The sequence below is a fragment of the Coregonus clupeaformis genome, chromosome 18 (genome assembly GCF_020615455.1).
Source record: "Coregonus clupeaformis isolate EN_2021a chromosome 18, ASM2061545v1, whole genome shotgun sequence".
Lineage (NCBI taxonomy): Eukaryota > Metazoa > Chordata > Actinopteri > Salmoniformes > Salmonidae > Coregonus > Coregonus clupeaformis.
The window spans coordinates 36,178,569-36,196,576 of record NC_059209.1 but is presented as its reverse complement, the minus strand read 5'-3'; the positions used below and the strand labels follow the sequence as shown (position 1 = coordinate 36,196,576).

The window sequence follows — 18,008 nt, the reverse complement described above, 5'->3', positions numbered from 1 at the left end:
GACACAGCCCCGGATCGAACCCAGGTCTGTAGTGACGCCTCTAGCACCGCAATGCAGTGCTTTAGACCGCTGCGTCACTTGGGAGATAACTCAGAATTTTTAAGGTTAGGGTTAAGTTTAGGCATTAACTCCGAAAATCTTAAAGTTAGGCATTAATTCAGAATGGTTAAGGTTAGGCATTAATTCAGAATGGTTAAGGTTAGGCATTAATTCAGAATGGTTAAGGTTAGGCATTAATTCAGAATGGTTAAGGTAAGGATTAAGGTTTGGGATAGATCTCAAAAACAATTTTCTATTGCTGGATTCAAAGTTGCAACCTTTGGAATCAGAGGCAGATGCTTACGCCCGTCCACCATCCCTGTCGACAAGGAAACCCGAAACCTACTTGAAGGTAACAGCATTCACTGTTGCCCCTAGTTTCCATGTGATCTCCCAACGTCATCAGACATGGATCGACGTCGAATACCGACTTGTATCACGGGTGACCTGGCTGAGAATACTCTATTATCTTTTAATCAGTTTTGGTGCAGCAACACTTTTTGTGGTTACTAAAGACAGAAGGTTACTAAAGACAGAAGGTTACTAAAGACAGTAGGTTACTAAAGACAGAAGGTTACTAAAGACAGTAGGTTACTAAAGACAGTAGGTTACTATAAACAGAAGGTTACTAAAGACAGAAGGTTACTAATGACAGTAGGTTACTATAAACAGAAGGTTACTAAAGACAGAAGGTTACTAAAGACAGTAGGTTACTATAAACAGAATGTTACTAAAGACAGAAGGTTACTAAAGACAGAAGGTTACTAAAGACAGTAGGTTACTAAAGACAGAAGGTTACTAAAGACAGTAGGTTACTAAAGACAGAATGTTACTAAAGACAGAAGGTTACTAAAGACAGAATGTTACTAAAGACAGAAGGTTACTAAAGACAGAAGGTTACTAAAGACAAAAGGTTACTAAAGACAGAATGTTACTAAAGACAGTAGGTTACTAAAGACAGAAGGTTACTAAAGACAGAAGGTTACTAAAGACAGAAGGTTACTAAAGACAGTAGGTTACTAAAGACAGAAGGTTACTAAAGACAGAAGGTTACTAAAGACAAAAGGTTACTAAAGACAGTAGGTTACTAAAGACAGAAGGTTACTAAAGACAGAAGGTTACTAAAGACAGAAGGTTACTAAAGACAGTAGGTTACTAAAGACAGAAGGTTACTAAAGACAGTAGGTTACTAAAGACAGAAGGTTACTAAAGACAAAAGGTTACTAAAGACAGAATGTTACTAAAGACAGTAGGTTACTAAAGACAGAAGGTTACTAAAGACAGAAGGTTACTAAAGACAGAAGGTTACTAAAGACAGTAGGTTACTAAAGACAGAAGGTTACTAAAGACAGTAGGTTACTAAAGACAGTAGGTTACTAAAGACAGTAGGTTACTAAAGACAGAAGGTTACTAAAGACAGAAGGTTACTAAAGACAGAAGGTTACTAAAGACAGAATGTTACTAAAGACAGTAGGTTACTAAAGACAGTAGGTTACTAAAGACATAAGGTTACTAAAGACAGAAGGTTACTAAAGACAGTAGGTTACTAAAGACAGAAGGTTACTAAAGACAGAAGGTTACTAAAGACAGAAGGTTACTAAAGACAGAAGGTCACTAAAGACAGAATGTTACTAAAGACAGTAGGTTACTAAATACAGTAGGTTACTAAAGACAGAAGGTTACTAAAGACAGAAGGTTACTAAAGACAGTAGGTTACTAAAGACAGAAGGTTACTAAAGACAGAAGGTTACTAAAGACAGAAGGTTACTAAAGACAGAATGTTACTAAAGACAGAAGGTTACTAAAGACAGAAGGTTAATAAAGACAGAATGTTACTAAAGACAGAAGGTTACCAAAGACAGAAGGTTACTAAAGACAGAAGGTTACTAAAGACAGAAGGTTACTAAAGACAGAATGTTACTAAAGACAGTAGGTTACTAAATACAGTAGGTTACTAAAGACAGAAGGTTACTAAAGACAGAAGGTTACTAAATACAGTAGGTTACTAAATACAGTAGGGTACTAAAGACAGAAGGTTACTAAAGACAGAAGGTTACTAAAGACAGAAGGTTACTAAAGACAGAAGGTTACTAAAGACAGTAGGTTACTAAAGACAGTAGGTTACTAAAGACATAAGGTTACTAAAGACAGAAGGTTACTAAAGACAGTAGGTTACTAAAGACAGAAGGTTACTAAAGACAGAAGGTTACTAAAGACAGAAGGTTACTAAAGACACAATGTTACTAAAGACAGTAGGTTACTAAATACAGTAGGTTACTAAAGACAGAAGGTTACTAAAGACAGAAGGTTACTAAAGACAGTAGGTTACTAAAGACAGAAGGTTACTAAAGACAGAAGGTTACTAAAGACAGAAGTTTACTAAAGACAGAATGTTACTAAAGACAGAAGGTTACTAAAGACAGAAGGTTACTAAAGACAGAAGGTTACTAAATACAGTAGGTTACTAAAGTCAGAAGGTTACTAAAGACAGAAGGTTACTAAAGACAGTAGGTTACTAAAGACAGAAGGTTACTAAAGACAGAAGGTTACTAAATACAGTAGGTTACTAAAGACAGAAGGTTACTAAAGACAGAAGGTTACTAAAGACAGAAGGTTACTAAAGACAGTAGGTTACTAAAGATAGAAGGTTACTAAAGACAGAAGGTTACTAAAGACAGTAGGTTACTAAAGACAGAAGGTTACTAAAGACAGAAGGTTACTAAAGACAGAAGGTTACTAAATACAGTAGGTTACTAAAGACAGAAGGTTACTAAAGACAGTAGGTTACTAAAGACAGTAGGTTACTAAAGACAGAAGGTTACTAAAGACAGAAGGTTACTAAAGACAGTAGGTTACTAAAGACAGAAGGTTACTAAAGACAGAAGATTACTAAAGACAGTAGGTTACTAAATACAGTAGGTTACTAAAGACAGAAGGTTACTAAAGACAGAAGGTTACTAAAGACAGTAGGTTACTAAAGACAGAATGTTACTAAAGACAGAAGGTTACTAAAGACAGAAGGTTACTAAAGACAGTAGGTTACTAAAGACAGTAGGTTACTAAAGACAGAAGGTTACTAAAGACAGAAGGTTACTAAAGACAGAAGGTTACTAAAGACAGAATGTTACTAAAGACAGAAGGTTACTAAAGACAGAAGGTTACTAAAGACAGAAAGTTACTAAAGACAGTAGGTCAATAAGAGGTTACTAAAGACAGAATGTTACTAAAGACAGTAGGTTACTAAAGACAGTAGGTTACTAAAGACAGAATGTTACTAAAGACAGAAGGTTACTAAAGACAGAAGGTTACTAAAGACAGAAGGTTACTAAATACAGTAGGTTACTAAAGACAGAAGGTTACTAAAGACAGAAGGTTACTAAAGACAGTAGGTTACTAAAGACAGAAGGTTACTAAAGACAGAAGGTTACTAAAGACAGTAGGTTACTAAAGACAGTAGGTTACTAAAGACAGAAGGTTACTAAAGACAGAAGGCTACTAAAGACAGAAATGATAGGAAGGAGATTCGTCGAGGAGAATGGGTGGGCATATACCATGACTGTCTAGCAATCCAAAGGTTACGTGTTCGAGTCGTAGAACTGTAGAATTTTAGCTAACCCTTCCCGTAACCCTTATTCTAACATTAAACCAATTCACATTTTTACAGAAATGTTCCTAACCTTTGTTGTTTTAATCAAATCAAATCAAACTTTATTTAAAGTGCATTTAGAATCGCAACACATTTTAAAAGTGGTTTAAAAACCTCAATGGTGTCTGACCCTCTTACCTGACAGGGCAAGCTGTTCCAAATAGAGATCGCTCCGCCCCCGCCTAGGTTCTCCATCTAGGTACAGTAAGCAGACTCTATGCTATTGTACGACCAGGTAACACGTATAGTACTATACGTCCTCTAATTCGTATGATATTGTACGGTCGCTATTATATTCATAATGTAACCTAACGTAATGTAATGGATCATACTAAATGGGAGGGCACAGATTTACGTACCAAATCTTACTAATTGCCCTGAAGCCAGATTGCACGCATGCACGCACACACACACACACACACACACACACACACACACACACACACACACACACACACACACACACACACACACACACACACACACACACACACACACACACACACACACACACACACACACACACACACACACACACACACACACACACACACACACACACACACACACACAGACACACACACACACACACACACACACACACACACACACACACACACACACACACACAGGGGTGTGTGACTAAAAGTGAAACTTAATCGAGCCAGTCTATAAACACAGAGTAGCAGAGATGCAGAGCAGAGGTTGTCTCATCACAGAGCAGAGCTTAACACACACTAGTAGCATCACATCAGGGGAAGACAGACAGACAGACAGACAGAGGAAACCTTTCCAGAGCATCACAAACAGACAGAATCTACACTTCACACCTTCCTCTTCTGTTCTCTGGAAGACATCTTCACTCATTGTTAGTTCAGACACCTCCGTACAGCGCAGGTTATCAGTGACCCATCATGGTGTCTACAGTGGACAGTACCAAGATCCTCTTCTCTGTTCTGTTCCTCTACATCTTCTGCCAGGGTAAGTCCTCTCTGTTACTGTTCCTCTGCATCTGCTACCAGGGTAAGTCCTCTCTGTTCTGTTCCTCTGCATCTGCTACAAGGGTAAGTCCTCTCTGTTACTGTTCCTCTGCATCTGCTACAAGGGTAAGTCCTCTCTGTTACTGTTCCTCTGCATCTGCTACCAGGGTAAGTCCTCTCTGTTCTGTTCCTCTACATCTACAAGTCCTCTTACACAGGTACACACACACACACGCACGCAGTGGTGTAAAGTACTTAAACAAAAATACTTTAAAGTACTACTTAAAATGTACTTAAGTAGTTTTCTGGGTATCTGTACTATATAAAATAATATACTTTTTACTCCATACATTCTCCATGACACCCAAAAGTACTTGTTACATTTTGAATGCTTAGCAGGACAGGAAAATTGTCTAATTCACGCACTTATCAAGAGAACATCCCTGGTCATCCCTACTGCCTCTGATCTGGCAGACTCACTAAACACATGCTTAGTTTGTAAATTATGTCTGAGTTTTGGAGTGTGCCCCTGGTTTGCTTAATATAAGGAATTTGAAATGGTTTATGCTTTTACTTTTGATACTTAAGTACATTTTAGGAATTACATTTACTTTTGATACTTAAGTATATTTAAAACCAAATACCTTTAGACTTTTACTCAAGTCATATTTTATTGGGTGACTTTCACTTTTACTTGAGTCATGTCTTTTCTATAAAGGTATCTTTACCTTTACTGAAGTATGACAATTGGGTACTTTTTCCAACAATGCACGCACGCACGCAAAGACAAACAAACACACACACACACACACACACACACACACACACACACACACACACACACACACACACACACACACACACACACACACACACACACACACACACACACACACACACACACACACACACACACACACACACACACACACACACACACACACACACACACACACACACACACACACACACACACTAGAAAATGCTTTGTCGTCAGGTGAGGTCCTTGAACAGTTTATGTTATCTCCTCTCTCACCAGGAAAGTAATTATTGGCACTCAGTGAATAGAATTATGTTAACAAAGAAGGAGTGTGTGGGTACGTGCATGTGTGTGTGTACGTGTGTGTGTGTGTGTACGTGCGTGTGTGTGTGTGAACGAGCGAGCTATTACCTAACAGTACCATATAGTATGACCCTCTATGGTGTTGTACAGTAGGTTAACTTCAGACCAGGGGGAATCCCCAGCCAGACATCATTAACTAGTTTCACATCATTAACTAGTGTCGTATCATTAACTAGTGTCATATCATTAACTAGTGTCACATCATTAACTAGTGTCATATCATTAACTAGTGTCACATCATTAACTAGTATCACATCATTAACTAGTATCATATCATTAACTAGTGTCACATCATTAACTAGTGTCACATCATTAACTAGCATCACATCATTAACTAGTGTCATATCATTAACTAGTGTCATATCATTAACTAGTGTCACATCATTAACTAGTATCACATCATTAACTAGTGTCACATCATTAACTAGTGTGATATCATTAACTAGTGTCACATCATTAACTAGTGTCATATCATTAACTAGTGTCATATCATTAACTAGTGTCACATCATTAACTAGTGTCATATCATTAACTAGTGTCATATCATTAACTAGTGTGATATCATTAACTAGTGTCATATCATTAACTAGTGTCACATCATTAACTAGTGTGATATCATTAACTAGTGTCACATCATTAACTAGTGTCGCATCATTAACTAGTGTCACATCATTAACTAGTGTCACATCATTAACTAGTGTCACATCATTAACTAGTGTGATATCATTAACTAGTGTAATATCATTAACTAGTGTCATATCATTAACTATTGTGATATCATTAACTAGTGTCACATCATTAACTAGTGTCATATCATTAACTAGTGTCACATCATTAACTAGTGTCATATCATTAACTAGTGTGATATCATTAACTAGTGTCACATCATTAACTAGTGTCACATCATTAACTAGTGTCACATCATTAACTAGTGTGATATCATTAACTAGTGTCACATCATTAACTAGTGTCACATCATTAACTAGTGTCATATCATTAACTAGTGTCACATCATTAACTAGTGTCATATCATTAACTAGTGTCACATCATTAACTAGTGTCATATCATTAACTATTGTCATATCATTAACTAGTGTCACATCATTAACTAGTGTCATATCATAACCAATCTCTCTCTCTCTCTCTCTCTCTCTCTCTCTCTCTCTCTCTCTCTCTCTCTCTCTCTCTCTCTCTCTCTGACTCTCTCTCTCTCTCTCTCTCTCTCTCTCTCTCTCTCTCTGTGTGTGTGTGTATGTGTGTGTCCTACACTTGACTCTAAGGCCCTCCCATAGAAACATCCACATTTTGGACTGAAATAGCCAGGAAATAAACATTGGACATTGTCCATGACCATGTTTCCCACTATTAACACTACATAAATCCTAAGAAACTCAAGCCATGCCTAATCATGGTCACGGCGAAGGGAGTATTACATTTAAAATGCAGGCTAACACATTTCAAAACTATTATTTAATATTTCAGTTGTGAGATATCCAAATCTCACAACTGGTTCACCTCTGGTTCTCTCCCTTCTTTCTGTCTCTCCCTCTTTGTCACACTCAGCGTTGTCTTCAACCAAATGCTGTCTCCTATCCCCCTCATCTGTCACCTATCCCCCTCATCTGTCTCCTATCCCCTCATCTGTCTCCTATCCCCTCATCTGTCTCCTATCCCCTCATCTGTCTCCTATCCCCTCATCTGTCTCCTATCCCCTCATCTGTCACCTATCCCCTCATCTGTCTCCTATCCCCCTCATCTGTCTCCTATCCCCTCATCTGTCTCCTATCCCCCTCATCTGTCTCCTATCCCCTCATCTGTCTCCTATCCCCCTCATCTGTCTCCTATCCCTCATCTGTCTCCTATCCCCTCATCTGTCTCCTATCCCCCTCATCTGTCTCCTATCCCCTCATCTGTCTCCTATCCCCCTCATCTGTCTCCTATCCCCTCATCTGTCTCCTATCCCCTCATCTGTCTCCTATCCCCTCATCTGTCTCCTATCCCCCTCATCTGTCTCCTATCCCCTCATCTGTCACCTATCCCCTCATCTGTCTCCTATCCCCTCATCTGTCTCCTATCCCCTCATCTGTCTCCTATCCCCTCATCTGTCTCCTATCCCCTCATCTGTCTCCTATCCCCTCATCTGTCTCCTATCCCCCTCATCTGTCTCCTATCCCCTCATCTGTCTCCTATCCCCTCATCTGTCACCTATCCCCTCATCTGTCACCTATCCCCTCATCTGTCTCCTATCCCCTCATCTGTCACCTATCCCCCTCATCTGTCACCTATCCCCTCATCTGTCTCCTATCCCCCTCATCTGTCACCTATCCCCTCATCTGTCACCTATCCCCTCATCTGTCTCCTATCCCCTCATCTGTCTCCTATCCCCTCATCTGTCACCTATCCCCTCATCTGTCTCCTATCCCCTCATCTGTCTCCTATCCCCTCATCTGTCTCCTATCCCCTCATCTGTCACCTATCCCCTCATCTGTCTCCTATCCCCTCATCTGTCTCCTATCCCCTCATCTGTCTCCTTTCTTCTCCATCAGTAATTCTCTCTAACTTTACAACAGTTGTTGTTGAGGCAATTATCTGCTTGACTGTTTGACAGATTTCAATGTTTTTTTTAAAAATTCTCTTTCTCTCCTCTCTCAGTGACTCGGGGTCAGATGGTAATGGACTGCTGTCTGGAGGTCAGTCAAAAAGAGATCCCACCACGCATCGTCACGGGTTACCAGCCTCAGGTCAGGGGTCAAGGCTGCTCCATTGACGCCATGGTGTGAGTATCCTATTGACTGAGAGACCGGAGGGTCAGGTATTCCCATTGGCTAAGAAATAGAGGTTAAAGACTTAGGCTGCATACGAGGCTGATTGACATTGCAGTCAAGTGCCAGATTTCACAATGCCTGGATAAGTCTTTAACATATCAGCTAGACTCATCAGATGATACAGCAATCTGATATTTGACTGAACAGTCAATGACATGGCATGTAACCACAGAGAGAGACTGCAATGTAGTCGTCCTGGAATGCCATAAGTGTCCAATCCTAACTCCTCCTGGAGATCAGAGAGGATTGGATTGGCCTAAAGCAGTGTGGTGAAAACTCCAACTGATGGTATGGTTGTATATAGATGATGGTCTGGTTGTATATAGATGATGGTCTGGTTGTATATAGATGATGGTATGGTTGTATATAGATGATGGTATGGTTGTATATAGATGATGGTATGGTTGTATATAGATGATGGTATGGTTGTATATAGATGATGGTCTGGTTGTATATAGATGATGGTAGGGTTGTATATAGATGATGGTTTGTACTGATGTAGTGCTTGTATTGTGTTACAGCTTCAATACCAGAAAGGGACGCAACCTGTGTGCCCCTACTGGCCCTGCCTGGGTTACTGACCTGATGAAACACGTGGACAAGCTGACCAAGATGTGCCACCAAACCAACTTCAAGGTATGCTGCTCTCACTTAGACTGCACGGTCAATCCGATGTCTGCAGTGACCGTGCAGCATTTACAGTGATACGGCCTCTGCAGAAGTCAGGGCATTCATCATTTTTGCGCTTCACCGAGCAGCGCAGAGATGTTGTGAAGGAAGTTGTCAAGGAAGTGGCTTTTTGTTTATACAGGACCTCCCGCCCCCACCTACAGTCAACCAATCATGTCGATGCTGAGCTACACGGAGCCCTCCGCATTGTAAAAAAATTTGGGAGGCGCACGGCGATGTGGTACGGAGCTCGATTTGGCCTCTGCGTGCCTCCGGGAGGCTCCGCAATTGTGTCACACCATCCATACGGAGCCTCCTACCACATTTTCAGACCACGCATAAATTGGCTCTTGGACTCCATCTTTTAGCACCATGTTATGTTCCTCTTATGTTGTGTAGTTGTTCTGTAGACTAAGGGCTGGATTTGATCTGTATCCGGATGATCTGCCTTTTAAAATGTAAAAGTAATTTCTGATTGAGCCGACATATGCAGCGTTTACCGTGAATGCGGTCTCCGCGAATTCGCGGAAACATTGCCTTTAAATTTCAATTGAGCATTAACGCGGATCTTCCGCGATACTGCTGCGATACAGAATAAATTCATCCCTAACTTTCACAAACTCCAACTGACCTAACACTGTCTGTGTGTGTCTGTGTGCTGGTGTTGTGTGTGTCGGGGGGTGTGTGTGTGTGTGTGTGTCTGTGTGTGTGTGGGTGCGGCGTGTGTGGTTGTTGTGTATCTGTGTTTGCAGGATAGACACTGTAAGAAGCTTAAGCCCAAGCGTTCCTAAAGCACCTATCGGACCCCCTATCGGACCCCCTCCCGCCACCCTCACCACCAACTCCACCCTGCTTCTCCTGGTCCATAGAACAGTGACAGAGCCTGAGAAGAACCTTCCACGTGGGGGGAAGAACAGGGGTGGGAGAAGTAAAAAAAGAAAATACAAAAATGTGATTCCTCCTACAGCCACTGCTGCACTTTTTCAGTTTCCTTCCATCTTCAGTCTTTATCCAGCAGACCATGTCGTTTCTCAGTGGCACTTTCATGTCCTAGATCTTTTTTTTTTTTATGTGACAAAACAATGAATGATAATATTCCAAAAGAGTAGACCTTTGACCTTTGTAGCTTTGACCTCACATGTGACCCTTAAAGCTACAGTCTGGGATTTGAAAAGTTAGAAAACAACTATTTTATTAACTTGTATTTAATCAGGGGAGCCCAATTGAGACCAGGGTCTCATTTTCAATAGCGCCCTGAGACCTTAAAGCTACATTTACATAATTTAGCAGGTATTCCTTAAAGAGGTAGGGTTTCAAGTGTCTCCGGAAGGTGGTCAGTGACTCCGCTGTCCTGGCGTCGTGGGGGAGCTTGTTCCACCATTGGGGTGCCAGAGCAGCAAATAGCTTTGACTGGGCTGAGCGGGAACTGAGCTTCTGTAGAGGTAGGGGGGCTAGCAGGCCAGAGGTGGAGGAACGCAGAAGCTACAAACATAATGATGTGTTTAGCTGATACGTGAAATACCTATCCAGGCGTGGTAAGATCTGGCTTCAGCAACGACTGGGCTGAGGAGAGTGCCCTATAGCTTTAAGGTCATAAGTCAGGGGTTAAAGGTCAGGGGTCAAAACGTGCTGGCAACTGGTTCGATCTCCCATCTTTAAATTAAACTCGGGAGACAATCAAACATTTATTACCCTCTTGTGAACTTTGCATTTAATAACTACATATTTTTCATGGACCTTTTTAATAAAGACTGTCAAATCAAGATTTTGAGTGAACTTTAATTCATTTATGAGTAAATGAGACAGACCTTTAATGACTAAACTCAAAAGGTAAAATATTGTAGTTAATTGATACCTTCCTGTTGTCTATTTTGAAGGATACAAACCAGAGTACACATTAAACAGTGAGCAGATGAAATTAAAGGAACCGTAAAGTGACTGGTTCATTTATGGGTTTATCATTCATAAAAAGTGTTGATATGGTCCCTAGCTACAGTTATTGATGCAGGTTTAGTGTGCATTCCAATTGGCACTATGCAGGGAACCCTATGGGCTCTGGTCTAAAGTAGTGCACTATGCAGGGAACCCTATGGGCTCTGGTCTAAAGTAGTGCACTATGCAGGGAATAGGGTGCCATTTGGGATGCAGTTAAGAGTTTGTTTTTGATTGTGACATTGATTTGAGAGAGAAAGAGAGAGAGAGAGAGAGAGAGAGAGAGAGAGAGAGAGAGAGAGAGAGAGAGAGAGAGAGAGAGAGAGAGAGAGAGAGAGAGAGAGAGAGAGAGAGAGAGAGAGAGAGAGCGAAGAGGGAGAGAGAGAGAGAGAGAGAGAGAGACAGACAGACAGACAGACAGACAGACAGACAGAGAGACAGACAGACAGACAGACAGACAGAGAGAGAGAGAGAGAGAGAGAGAGAGAGAGAGAGAGAGAGACATTATAAAATCCATGTACACAAACAACAAGTGTGCGGTTAAAATTGGCAAAAAACACACACATTTCTTTCCACAGGGCCGTGGGGTGAGACAGTTTAAGCCCCACCCTCTTCAACATATATATCAACGAATTGGCGAGGGCACTAGAACAGTCTGCAGCACCCGGCCTCACCCTACTAGAATCTGAAGTCAAATGTCTTCTGTTTGCTGATGATCTGGTGCTTCTGTCACCAACCGAGGGCCTACAGCAGCACCTAGATCTTCTGCACAGATTCTGTCAGACCTGGGCCCTGACAGTAAATCTCAGTAAGACAAAAATAATGGTGTTGCAAAAAAGGTCCAGTTGCCAGGACCACAAATACAAATTCCATCTAGACACCGTTGCCCTAGAGCACACAAAAAACTATACATACCCCGGCCTAAACATCAGCGCCACAGGTAACTTCCACAAAGCAGTGAACGATCTGAGAGACAAGGCAAGAAGGGCCTTCTATGCCATCAAAAGGAACATACAATTTGACATACCAATTAGGATCTGGCTAAAAATACTTGAATCAGTTATAGAACCCATTGCCCTTTATGGTTCTGAGGTCTGGGGTCCGCTCACCAACAAAGAATTCACAAAATGGGACAAACACCAAATTGAGACTCTGCATGCAGAATTCTGCAAAAACATCCTCCGTGTACAACGTAAAACACCAAATAATGCATGCAGAGCAGAATTAGGCCAATACCCGCTAATTATTAAAGTCCAGAAAAGAGCCGTTAAATTCTATAACCACTTAAAAGGAAGCGATTCCCAAACCTTCCATAACAAAGCCATCACCTACAGAGAGATGAACATGGAGAAGAGTCCCCTAAGTAAGCTGGTCCTGGGGCTCTGTTCACAAACACAAACAGACCCCACACAGCCCCAGGACAACAACAACAACAACACAACTAGACCCAACCAAATCATGAGAAAACAAAAAGAGAATTACTTGACACATTGGAAAGAACAAACACAAAAAACAGAGCAAACTAGAATGCTATTTGGCCCTAAACAGAGAGTACACAGTGGCAGAATACCTGACCACTGTGACTGACCCAAACTTAAGGAAAGCTTTGACTATGTACAGACTCAGTGAGCATAGCCTTGCTATTGAGAAAGGCCGCCGTAGGCAGACCTGGCTCTCAAGAGAAGACAGGCTATGTGCACACTGCCCACAAAATGAGGTGGAAACTGAGCTGCACTTCCTAACCTCCTGCCAAATGTATGACCATATTAGAGACACATATTTCCCTCAGATTACAGCGATCCACAAAGAATTCGAAAACAAACCCAATTTTGATAAACTCCCTTATCTACTGGGTGAAAAACCACAGTGTGCCATCACAGCTGCAAGATTTGTGACCTGTTGCCACAAGAAAAGGGCAACCAGTGAAGAACAAACACCATTGTAAATACAACCCATATTTATGTTTATTTATTTTCCCATTTGTACTTTAACTATTTGCACATTTTTACAACACTGTATATATACATAATATGACATTTGAAATGTCTTTATTCTTTTGAAACTTCTGAGTGTAATGTTTACTGTTAATATTTATTGTTTATTTCACTTTTGTTTACTATCTACTTCACTTGCTTTGGCAATGTTAACACACGTTTCCCATGCCAATAAAGCCCTTAAATTGAAATTGAATTGAGAGACAGAGACAGAGACAGAGACAGAGACAGACAGACATAGAGAGAGAGAGACAGACAGACAGAGAGAGAGAGAAGGAGAGAGAGAGAGAGAGAGAGAGAGAGAGAGAGAGAGAGAGAGAGAGAGAGAGAGAGAGAGAGAGAGAGAAGCAGAAATCGAAAATCGGAAATGAAAACTATAGTGAAAGCTAAAACCTTACCAGAATAGAGGCTACAACAGTCTGACAGCCAAACAAAAGAAGAAGTTAAAGCAGAGAGTAGAGTTCAGCCTGTGATTAGGAACCTTTTGTGAACTGAGAGAAAACTGAGAAGAACACTGGAACATCAAATAAATGGGAACTGGGCCAGACTGTACAGACCGTAGGAGGATTGCCTCATACTTCATCTTAAACACACAAACTTGAGTTTATTCAACATTTACAAGGTGTGTTTTTCCATAGAGAGAGGAACTCCAGGCTATGGCATGTGGGAGTTTCCCCACACCTCCTTTGGGAGATAGATAAACATAGAGTAGAATACTTATCCACACTACGTCAGACAACACTTCTTTGGAGATATGAGTGGAGGGGGTGGATGAGAAAACATTTATTACTTCCGTTCCAACTAAGATGTTCACTCCTCATCTTGTCTTTCTGGCATTTCTAGATTTTGAGGAAATTTAAATTTTTTCACACAGTTCATAAAATTTGGATGATAGTGCCCTCAACGAAACACACACGAACCCATGCACACACACACACACGCGCACGCACGCACGCACACACACAGACACACACACACACACACACACACACACACACACACACACACACACACACACACACACACACACACACACACACACACACACACACACACACACACACACACACACACACACACACACACACACACACACACACACACACACACACACACACACACACACACAAGATAAGATAATGAGTTTATTATCCCCACGGGGAAGTTTTAGTTGCGGCTCTGTGCGTACATAACAACACATAATGGAAGATAGATAGAGGACATATACAGACAATACATACAGGTAGAAAGTTCATTAATGATCATGTGCACAACAGAACACTCTGTCAACTACAACGTTAGCTGGTCCTAATGGTGGTTTTAAACATTCAGGAGCCTTACCGCCGCTGGGATTAAGGACAATTTATTCTTATTTCTTTTGTACCCTGGTGCCCTGTAACGTCTCCCTGAGGGGAGTAGCTCAAACTCCTGGTTAAAGCGGATGTCTGGGCTCCATCAGTACCTTGTGGGCTTTTGGGAAGGCTCTTATATCATAAATACTCTCCAGACCTGTCTGCTTGACCCCTAGCACCTTTACTAGCAGAGCGAAACAATTTTTTAAAACATATTTCTCTGATATACATGAGCATTTCCGTACCAGCAGATGATACTTTCAATGAATGACTTGTAAAACAGTGACAACTGAACATGGTGTGTTTAAAGCAACAAGCTCTCCGGTCTCACTGCAGAATAAGATTTCAAATTTCAAAGGTTAAATTTAGGCATTGAGAGAGTAAAGGTTTGGCAAAAACAAAACGAGTGCCTAGCGCTGGAGAACGTGTTTCGTAATGGGCGTTAATATGGACATGCTGCTATAACAGCCTCCGATCTTCTGGGAAGGCTTTCCACTAGATGTTGGAACATTGCAGAGGGGACTTGCTTCCCTCTGGTAGAGCATGGCGTTTGCAACGCCAGGGTTGTGGGTTTGATTCCCACGGGGGGACCAGTATGAAAAAAAGAATAATATATGCACTCACTAACTGTAAGTCGCTCTGGATAAGAGTGTCTGCTAAATGACTTAACATGTAAAAAATATATATGAGTGGAGGGGGTGGATGAGAAAACAGTTATTACTTCCTTTCCAAAGAAGATGTTCACTCATCCTCTTGTCTTTCTGGCATTTCTAGATTTGGATGACATTTTTTTCTTCTTCTGGTAATAGAAGCTGTTCAACAGTCTGATGGTAATAGAAGCGTTCACAGCTGATATAGAAGCTGTTCAAGTGATGGTAATAGAGCGAGGTGGTAAAGAAGCGTAAAAGAAAAGTCTGATGGCCTGGTAATAGAAGCTGTTCAACAGTCTGATGGTAATAGAAACTGTTCAACAGTCTGATGGTCTGATAATAGAAGCTGTTCAACAGTCTGATAGCCCGGTGATAGAAGCTGTTTTTCAGTCTCTGACGCACCTGTATGGTCTTTGTCTGCAGAGTGAACAGACCGTGGCTCCGGTGGCTGAGGTCCTTCATGATCTTCTTGGTCTTCCTTTGACCATGGGTGCTGTAAATGTCCCTGGAGGGCAGGCAGCGTGCACCCGGTGATGCATTGGGCTGACCGCACCACCCTCTAGAGAGCCATGCGGTTGAGGGCAGTGCAGTTGCCGCACCAGGGGGTGATGCAACCAGACAGAATGCTCTCAATGTTGAATCTATAGATGTTTGTGGGGATTCTTAGGGGCCAGGCCGAATTTCTTCAGCCGCCTGAGGTGTGGTGAGACCATTTCAGGTCCTCAGTGATGTGTGCTGTAAGGAACTTGAAGCTTTTGACCCTCTCCACTGCGACCGCGGCGATGTAGATGGGGGCGTGCTCTCTCTGCTCTCTCCTGTAGTCCACGATCAGCTCCTTTGTTTTGTTGACGTTGAGGGAGAAGTTATTTTTCCTGGCACCACTCCGCCAGGGCCCTAAACCTCCTCCCTGTAGGCTGTCTCGTCGTTGTTTGGTAATCAGGCCTACCACAGTCGTGTCGTCTGCAAACTTAATGATGGAGTTGGAGTCGTGCGTGGCCACACAGCCATGGGTGTACAGGGAGTACAGGAGGGCTTTAATGTCATGGCTTTCCAATGAATACCTTCACTTCCTCTTTTACTTATGGAATGTGAAGATGTTGAGGAAAAGGAGTACTAGCATAAAGAGGAAATCAAGTTTGTTTTTACACAGTCCATAAAATTCTGATTAAGTGCGCTCATTGAAACACACATGTGCAAACACATACAGTGGGGAAAAAAAGTATTTAGTCAGCCACCAATTGTGCAAGTTCTCCCACTTAAAAAGATGAGAGAGGCCTGTAATTTTAATCATAGGTACACGTCAACTATGACAGACAAATTGAGGAAAAAAAATCCAGAAAATCACATTGTAGGATTTTTATGAATTTATTTGCAAATTATGGTGGAAAATAAGTATTTGATCAATAACAATGTGCAAACACATACACACACGCACACGCACGCACACACAGAATCCGAGCATCCCAAGTCCAATTTATCCTGAATAAGCAGATCATTTCAACAGAAAACTTCACAGTACTACATACGTCAAACAACCGTGGTGCAGTTTAGAGAGAAGTGGAACCAAGTAAATGGTGTGGATAGTGTTTTCTACCACATCCCTTCCAGTTCACTCCCAAGTGGCGCAGCGGTCTAAGCAACTGCATCTCAGTGCTAGAGGCGTCACTACAGACCATGGTTCAATTCCAGGCTGTATCACAATCCGGCCGTGATTGGGAGTCCCATAGGACGGCGCACAATTGGCCCAGCGTTGTCCGGGTTTGGCCGGGGTAGGCCGTCATTGTAAATAAGAATTTGTTCGTAACTGACTTGCCTAGTTAAATCAGCAGTGTCTCTAGGCTCTCTTCTCATTCTAGTATTTACCTATGCAGCCTGGCTGGATGTACAGTCATGTCAATGTAATCACAATAACATGTCAACATATACAGTCAGGTCCATCATTTTTGGCAACCTTGATAAAGCTGAGTAAAAAATAGTGTATAAAATAAATACAAGTATCGTATGCAATCTTGGGGGGGGGGGGGTGTTAAATATATTACTTGTTAAACAAAATCTCTTTCTTTAAACAATTGTATAATTATAAAATACTATAACAATATAAAAAATTGCATACAATACAGCTCAGTATTTGTATTATTTATTTGATTCAGTATTTTTTGCTCGTCTTTATCAAGGGTGTCATAAATGTTGGACCTGACTGTCTTTCTTTAGCAGCAGTGTTGTTGGATGTGACTTTGTTGATTCCCATCGAGTGCAATAATGGCCCCATCTAGTGGTAAGATTTGACAATTACATGAGGTGCCGTGACCTTCTTTATATCAATATACAAGGAGTCTTGCCACATACCATAGAGGTTCAGATTAATTTTTCAGCAGTCATAATACACACTGTCTTTATTTCAATTCCCTCTTTCTGCCTTCAATCAAATGCTGTCTTATACCCCAATCTTTATTTCTTTCCCTCAATAATTCTCTCTGTCTCTCTCTCTCTCTCTCTCTCTCTCTCTCTCTCTCTCTCTCTCTCTCTCTCTCTCTCTCTCTCTGTCTCTCTCTCTGTCTCTCTCTCTCTCTTTCTCTCTCCCCTCTCTATTCTGTCTTCAATCAAATGCTGTCTTATACCCCAATCTTTATTTCTTTCCCTCAATAATTCTCTCTGTCTCTCTCTCTCTCTCTCTCTCTCTCTCTCTCTCTCTCTCTCTCTCTCTCTCTCTCTCTCTCTCTCTCTCTCTCTCTCTCTCTCTCTCTCTCTCTCTCTCTCTCTCTCTCTCTCTCTCTCTCTCTCTCTCTCTCTCTCTCTCT

General features: G+C 41.5%; 1 protein-coding gene across 1 annotated transcript; it reads left to right on the top strand.

The window, feature by feature from the left end:
• The first annotated feature begins 4,390 nt into the window (after nucleotides 1-4,390).
• Nucleotides 4,391-10,365, top strand: LOC121587296 (C-C motif chemokine 20). Its single transcript, XM_041904209.2, has 4 exons — nucleotides 4,391-4,666; nucleotides 8,441-8,564; nucleotides 9,135-9,249; nucleotides 10,035-10,365. Exons 1-4 carry the CDS (start codon nucleotides 4,600-4,602, stop codon nucleotides 10,071-10,073), a joined length of 345 nt encoding a protein of 114 aa, XP_041760143.2. The 5' UTR covers nucleotides 4,391-4,599; the 3' UTR covers nucleotides 10,074-10,365.
• The last annotated feature ends 7,643 nt before the right edge of the window (nucleotides 10,366-18,008 follow it).

What these genes read in the sequence shown, in the direction of transcription:
- LOC121587296 (XM_041904209.2), top strand. Translation starts at nt 4,600, where the DNA reads ATGGTGTCTACAGTGGACAGTACCAAGATCCTCTTCTCTGTTCTGTTC. An exon ending in CCTCTACATCTTCTGCCAGG is followed by an intron (nt 4,667 to 8,440) that starts GTAAGTCCTCTC and finishes CTCCTCTCTCAG; the next exon opens with TGACTCGGGGTCAGATGGTA. An exon ending in GCCACCAAACCAACTTCAAG is followed by an intron (nt 9,250 to 10,034) that starts GTATGCTGCTCT and finishes CTGTGTTTGCAG; the next exon opens with GATAGACACTGTAAGAAGCT.